The sequence below is a fragment of the Jaculus jaculus genome, chromosome 1 (genome assembly GCF_020740685.1).
Source record: "Jaculus jaculus isolate mJacJac1 chromosome 1, mJacJac1.mat.Y.cur, whole genome shotgun sequence".
NCBI lineage: Eukaryota > Metazoa > Chordata > Mammalia > Rodentia > Dipodidae > Jaculus > Jaculus jaculus.
In genome coordinates this window covers 243,943,829-243,950,920 of record NC_059102.1, presented here as the reverse complement: position 1 = coordinate 243,950,920, position 7,092 = coordinate 243,943,829, and the positions used below count along the sequence as shown (strand labels likewise).

The following is a 7,092-nucleotide window of genomic DNA, read 5'->3' as shown; positions in this document are numbered from 1 at the left end:
GCCTCTTCCAGCTGTTTGCTCATCTGTAAGAGCTCTTTGGAGGGGAGGAACTTTTTTTTTTTTTTTTTCCCATGAAAGGCTCTCTCTTCTGCCTGGGAACCCAAAGACTGGACTAGTGAGGGCTGGATGCTCCTGCATGGCCTTAGAGAAGACTGGAGACAACTCAGGCTTTAGACAGGCCCTTGCAGGGTCCCCAGTCTTCTCATCACACCCCTTCCTCACTCCTAGCTCTATGGCCACCCTGAGACTACAGAGTGAATTCCAGGTCAGCCTGGGCTAGAGTGAGACCCTATCTTGAAAAACCAAAAGGAAAGAAAGAAAAAGAAAGGACACCTGAGGTTCATTCGACCCATGATGACAACCGAGCACCTATGGTGACAAGTGAACATGCCATATGGTTCCTGTATTCATGGACCCCGTGGTGGAGGAAAGAGGTGGAGGGCAATGGGCAGGTGTAGCTGGCAATGAATTGAGAGATGTGTCTCTTTGTCCCTGGTGGATCCAGTGATAACTGTCCCATGTAATTATGCACCTTGCCAGTCCATCAGTGTGCGGCCAGCTTCCTGGGGCAGGAGCCCTCTTCTTCTTCCCATTCTTTGGATGGGTCAGTACTCAAAAGGGCTCAGTTTGGGCTGTTCCTCCTTTTTTTTTTTTTTTTTTTTTCTCGAGGTAGGGTCTCACTCTAGCCCAGGCTGATCATGGTGATCCTCCTACCTCTGCCTCCTGAGTGCTGGGATTAAAGGCATGCGCCACCACGCCTGGCTTGGGTTGTTTTTCTTTATGTCTCCCTTTTCCCAAGTGGTCACCTTCTAGTATGCCTTCCACGTTTCCCACACCTAGAATATCAGAAACACGTGCTGTTTGCACTGGCTTCAGCTGGGAGTAATGATTCACCTGGTCTAGAACACATGGGTCTTCCCAGGTTTCTTCTACTATGTATTAGTTAGTAACGTGTGTGTGAGAGAGAGAGAGAGCCTGTAAAAGAAAGCCAGACACTTAGACCATGTTTTTGCATCTGGCTTGGGAATTGAAGGCCTGCAGGTGTTGTAAGCAAGTGACTTTAACTGTTAAACCATCTTTTTAGTCTTAAGTCCTTCAATGTATCTAAGCCCTAGTTCTCTATAGTGAAATGGAGTTGATAAGAATTCTTACCAACCTGGCTTAGCGCATGGACTGTACAGATTTGGATGAGATACATGTGCAAGCGTGATGGGAAAGTGCTTTGTAAAGTGTACCTGGCAGGGAACTAAAAACGCCCTTGATGTTTTGCCTCACTTGGTTCGTAGTCCTGGTCAGGGGTGCCCCATGCAGCACTGGGTAGCCACTGGCACACCACAGGAGTTTGTGAGAGCGTTGATTGATTCCTCTAATTAACTGTTGCCTGCCCTGCACTCTGATGCCTAATACAGTATTTTTACAGGCTTGCTCCACAATACAAAGAGTTTCCACAGTGAAGTATTTGACTGGATGGACTACAAATGGCCAGAGTGGTTCTTCAACATCCCTGTCGGTGAGCTGCGGGTCCGTTCAGAGGGGGAAGGGACCATCTCAGGGAGCCAGCACAGTTGCCAGGGTCCAGGCCTGTGGGGACAGCTGGGGACAAAGCCGCTCTGAACTGCCTCTCAATGGGTGCCTGTTTTCCAGGAGTGGGGGCAGGGTGACTCCCAGTCTCTTTCCCTTCTCCCCCAGCCCCCCTGCAGGACGTCCCAGACTGGACACCAGGCCAGAGGAGGGAAGGTCCGGCCCTGCCCCTCCAGGGTTGGCCCACGTGCTGGACATTCAGAGGTGGCACCAGCGTCAGGGCCTCAGAGGTCCGGGATAATGATTGGTCTCCGACGAGGGGCGGGCCCAGGGTACAGCCAGGCCTCCGTCGCCGCAGTGCCCAGCTGCTGTCTGTGTCCATGCTGGCTCGGACACAGGGACGTGTCACCGTAGTGCTGGGGACCCGTAGGGCAGGACAGGGCCGTGCTGGGTGAGGGGCGCCTAGCTGGTGGGTGGGCCCCTGGGCGGGGCGCCTAGTCCCGCCCCTCGGAGGAGGCGGGCGCGGAGCCAGAGGCTGGCGGCGGGCTGGGCCGGGCGTAGCTCCCGCCGGCCGGCTCGGTGCTGCGGCCCCAGGTCTGGGCGGCCGGCGCCGGCCGCGCCCAGCCCCCGTCCCGCCATGCGGCTCCGCGGGGCCACGCCGCTCGCTGCGATCGCCCTCCTGCTGCTGGGGGCTCCCTTGGGTAAGGGATGGGAAGCGGGGCGGGGAGTGGAGAGGAGGGGCCCCTCGGCCGGGATGCTGCGGGGGGGGGGGGGTCCGCAGGGAGCTAGCGCCGGGAGGAGACGGGGTGCTGGGAAGCTGACCGCCAGCGCCGGGGGTCAGTTTCAAGGGAGAGGCCTCTGGAGCTTCGAGGCCGAGCCCCCCCGAGACCAAAGTCAACAGCTGCCGCGAACTCCGGGGCTGGGGACAGCAGTCAGCGGGGTGGAAGGCTGCCGGAATTGAACTGGGCCGGTGCCCGCTGGGCACCCCCTCCTCCTCCTTGCCCGCAGCGCTGGCGGGCGAGGACTGCCTGTGGTACCTGGACCGGAATGGCTCCTGGCATCCTGGGTTTGACTGCGAGTTCCTCACTTTCTGCTGCGGGACCTGCTACCAGCGGTACTGCTGCAGGGACCTGACGCTGCTCATCACCGAGAGGCAGCAGAAGCACTGCCTGGCCTTCAGGTGGGCTCCCGCCGCCGCCGAGGACCTCCTCTCCGTCCTCCGCGGAAGAGGCCTTGGCCCGCTGCCTAGCCCCCGCCCAGCTGACTTGGAGGTTCCAGTGCCCCACTCCAGCTTAGACGGCTGCTGTTAGTGACCATCACGGGCTCGGGGCTGGGCACAGTGTTTCCAGGTGTTTTCTAGGCCCTGGTAGGTCCCGTGAAGGGAGGGTACAGAGTTAACACCCGAAGTGCAGAGGGGCTTTTTAGAAGATGCTCTGGCAAGAAGAGAGACTCGGGTTCATTCCCAGACCCACTTCTTCCCAGCCTTGGGCTGGCAAGGCTTACTAGGCTTACTTATCCCCTGAGGGTCATTGCTTCCTTTTCATAACATAAGGAAGCTGGGCACGGGGGAGGTGGCTCCTCAGTTAAAAGCACTTGCTTGCAAAACCTGTGGCTAGGGTTCAGTTCCTCAGTATCCACATAAAGCCAGATGCATAAAGTGACACATGTACCTGGAGTTGTATTTAGTGACAAGAGGCCCTAGTGTGTCCATACATTTATTTACTCTCATTCTCCCCCTGCCTCCCCCTTCTCTGTGCTTGCAAATTATATATATATATATATATATATATATATATATATATATATATATATATACACATACACACACACACACACACACACACATAGAGAGAGAGAAGTTGAAAGTCATCATGGTGGCTCACACCTGTTAACCCCAGCACTCAGGAGCCTGAAACAGGAGGATTGCCATGAGTTCCATGCCAACCTGGCTACAAAGTGAGACTTTGTTTCAGACAAAACTGCCAGAATTCAAGGATTTCTTCTTCCCCTCCCCTCCCCTCCCTCTTCCAACCCAGTGCTGCAGCTTGAACTCAGGATCATGCACACAGACACTCTACCATGAAGCTACACCCCAAATCCAGAAACTTCCCCCCTCCTCCTCCTCCTCCTCTTCTTCTTCTTCTTCTCTCTCTCTCTCTTTCTCGTAGATAGGGTCTCATGTAGCTTGCCTTGAACTTGCTAACCTTGAAGTCCAGATCCTCCCACCTCCCCCTCCCAAATGCAGGAAGTACAGAAGTGCACCACCATGCATGCCCAGCTTCAAACTTCCTTTAAAAAAGAGTGGTGGTAATGGAGGGGGGTGCTGGAGAAATGGCTTAGTGATTAAGGCACTTGCCTGCGCAGCCTAAGAACCCAGGTTCGATTCCCCAGGACCCATGTAAGCCAGATACACAAGGTGTCACATGCATCTGGAGTTCGTTTGCAGTGGCTAGAAGCCCTGGCTTGACCTCTCTCTCTCTCTCCCTCCCCCTCCCCCTTTTCCTCTCTCAAATTAAAAATGTGTGTGTATATGTGTGTTTGTATACACACACCAGGGTACCAGGGTTTCCTGCTGCAAAGCAATACCAGATGCATGCACCACCACCTTTTTTTTTTTTTTTCCAAAGTAGGGTCTTGCTGTAGCCCAGGCTGACCTGGAACCACATTTTTGTTTGTTTGTTTTGTTTTGTTTTTTTAAGACAGGGTCTCACTCTAGCCCAGACTGGCCTCGAACTCACAGTGATTCTCCTACTCCTACTTCTGCCTCCCAAGTGCTAGGATTAAAGACGTGCACCACCACACCTAGCTGTGTGCACCACTTTTTGTGTCTGGCTTTACCTAGGTTCTTGGGAACTGAACTGGGTCCTGTAGGCTTTGCAAGCAAGTGCCTTCTTTTGTAAGCTGAGCCATCTCCCTGGGAAATTTCCCTTTGAAAGGAGCTGCAAACATATAGATACAAAGTGCCCCTCAAGTGAGATTTGAAAATAACAGCCTTACACCATTTCTAAGGCTCCCTTGAGGCCAACATATTGTAAGTCAAATCCATTAAGTTGTAGATGTCAAAGCAGTGATAGAGGGGGACACTACAAATCCCAGCATGCTTCATACTAGCTAGTCAGACTGCCTAGCTATCTGGGAAGTAGATATCCTGAGGCAGCCGCTAGTCCGAATTCCACAAGGAACCCACATTTTAGCATACTGTGGCCCCCTGCTGGCCAAGTGTTGGAGGCAGCGCAATGAAGACCCTCTCTGAGTGTTGGAAGGTTAAGAGGATCTGTTCTTTATCCAAAGTCCCAAGACCATAGCAGGCATCGCCTCTGCTGTGATCCTGTTTGTTGCCGTGGTTGCTACCACCATCTGCTGCTTCCTCTGTTCTTGTTGCTACCTGTATCGAAGACGCCAGCAGCTCCAGAGCCCGTTTGAAGGTGAGCACATAATCAAGGCCAGATGAGCCTGAGGTTGGCTGGGCGGAGCCGCATGGTTGGGTACCAGAGAGATTGATGAATACTGTAGGGGTGTGTGTGTGCGCGCGTATCCTTGCACCTTCTGGCTTGCAAACTCAGAAATACGCTTGTAAGCCCTTGAATAATTATGAGAGCGTCTTCGGGGAGTACGGGAACGTGGGATGCAAACACGTGAACATTGCTGTGCACAGGAGTGCCTCTGTCCGTGGTGCGTGTACGTGGGTTGGGGTCTTCAGCAGCGAACGGCAATCGGGTGTCCTTCAGTGTACAGGGGAAGACGTGTGTGTCTGAGTGTTGCACGTGATTGCACATGCGCCCAAACCTGATGAGCATGAGGATGGTGACACCGTATGGGAGATCAGTGTGGGCGAGGACTGAGGGAGGAGCCCTTAGTAGCAGCTGCGCTAGATTACAAGCTGCTGTCCTTGGAGCTGGAGTGAGGGCTTAGCGCTTGCCTGGGAAGCCTAATGACCCGGGTTTGATTCCCCAGGACCCACGTAAGCCGGATGCACAAGGTGGCACATGCATCTGGAGTTTGTTCACAGTGGCTGGAGGCTCTGGCACACCCATTCTGACTATCTGCCTGCCTTCCCTCATAAATAAATAATTTTTTAAAAAAGGATATTGTCCTTGGAGTAGCCCACTCTTGGCTCAAGCAGGGCATTCCCAGGCTGCATTCTCGGCTTCCCAAGGTCTCTGAGGGGGAGCAAACTTTCTCCACCCAGACTGGCTAGCTGAGCCTCAGGCCCAGCATCCTGCTCAACTGTGGCAAGCAGGCTTGAGGGGGCACGGGCTCCAGGTGGACAGCCGGGAGCCTGCCAGGTGCTTCTGTTGGTTTCCTGGGAAGGAAGAGGAGGCTCACATGGGAGCTGGTGTTCTGAATGTTGATCCTTACCCCTCGTCTAGGCCAGGAGATTCCAATGACAGGCATCCCAATGCAGCCAGTATACCCGTACCAGCCAGATCCAAAAGCTGGTCCTGCACCCCCGCAGCCTGGCTTCATGTACCCGCCTAGTGGTCCTACTCCTCAGTATCCGCTCTACCCTGCCGGACCCCCGATCTACAACCCTGCGGGTAAGAATGCAACCTGGAGCCCCCTTTTCCTGCTTTCCCTCACCCCTTGCTCCACGACCTCCCTTTCCCAGACTCCCTCCCTCTCTCCAGGACAGTCTTCCCATGGATCCTGCAGACTGCAAGGGGGCACTTCCTGTCCTTCTGTAGCCCTCTGACCTTCATCTTGTCTTCTTGGCTTTCAGCTCCGCCCCCCTATATGCCACCACAGCCTTCTTACCCAGGAGCCTGAAGAACCAGCCCTGGCTCTGCTGCCCCTTCCGTGATGCCAACGTTGGGAGATGATGCCCCATCCTGCACCTGCGTCCAGCTCTGGGGGTGAGCAGGGGTCTTCTAGCCACCAGGCCCCAAACCAAGTCAAGGCCTGGTTCCTGCTGGGGACAAAGCCCCAGAGAAGTGGACCAGGAGCTAAGCTGGAGCCAGGCCATGAAGGAAGGCTTGAGATCTGTGGGCTGTTTTTTTGCTGGAGGAGAGGGAGTAAGATGAGGGCCTGGGTCATGGCCCCTGCTTTCAGGTAGTCCCTCTGTTCCCAGGATCCCGACCAGAAAGGCAGGGCCCCTCTCACTTGCCCACTTTGGGTTGGAATGATAGTGGTTCCACCAGTAGCTGGCCACAGCCCTCTCCTCTGGCTGCCCCACTAGCCAGAGCGCTGGCCTGCTGGATTAAAGCTATCATGAGTAACTCATGTCTGTGTCATCATTGGGCCTGGCCACCCCTTGTAGTAACCCTGCTCTCAGCTGGGCCCAGACTGCTGCCTGCTCCATTCCAAAGTGGGAACAGGGGACACAGTGCGGAGCTCTGCTGCACTGTCAGCCCACCTCCAGCAGCACCCCAAGTGTCCCTGGGCTAGTTCCCAAAGCAGGTGAGGTAGACTTGTGGCAGCTAGGGAGAGGGTTGGGCCTCTGGGACATCTGAGGCAGGCGCTACCAGCTGTACAAAGGCACCCCCCTCCCATCCAAGTGTGCCAAGATTCAGATTTGGTTCCACAGCTCTCTGACCTTGAGCGTGTCTCCGAAGGTCTCCAAGTCCCAGTGTG

The 7,092-nt window shown here is 54.9% G+C and overlaps 1 protein-coding gene across 2 annotated transcripts; it reads left to right on the top strand.

Moving 5' to 3' along the window:
• The first annotated feature begins 1,451 nt into the window (after positions 1–1,451).
• On the top strand, positions 1,452–6,737 carry Shisa4 (shisa family member 4). 2 transcript variants are annotated; one of them, XM_045141520.1, is made up of 5 exons: positions 1,452–1,510; positions 1,690–1,811; positions 2,530–2,701; positions 4,813–4,946; positions 5,250–5,347. In XM_045141520.1, the coding sequence occupies exons 1-5, from the start codon at positions 1,479–1,481 to the stop codon at positions 5,309–5,311; spliced, it is 522 nt and encodes a 173-aa protein (XP_044997455.1). In that variant the 5' UTR covers positions 1,452–1,478; the 3' UTR covers positions 5,312–5,347. The 2 variants fall into 2 exon arrangements, with proteins under 2 accessions (XP_044997455.1, XP_004670752.1); XM_004670695.3 differs by lacking the exons at positions 1,452–1,510; positions 1,690–1,811; positions 5,250–5,347 and adding exons at positions 2,002–2,222; positions 5,892–6,059; positions 6,242–6,737.
• The last annotated feature ends 355 nt before the right edge of the window (positions 6,738–7,092 follow it).

Excerpts from the sequence above, each read along its gene's own strand:
- Shisa4 (XM_004670695.3), top strand. The coding sequence starts at position 2,159 with ATGCGGCTCCGCGGGGCCACGCCGCTCGCTGCGATCGCCCTCCTGCTG. Across the intron at positions 2,223-2,529 it reads GCTGCTGGGGGCTCCCTTGG|CGCTGGCGGGCGAGGACTGC; the intron begins GTAAGGGATGGG and ends CCTTGCCCGCAG. Across the intron at positions 2,702-4,812 it reads AAGCACTGCCTGGCCTTCAG|TCCCAAGACCATAGCAGGCA; the intron begins GTGGGCTCCCGC and ends CTTTATCCAAAG.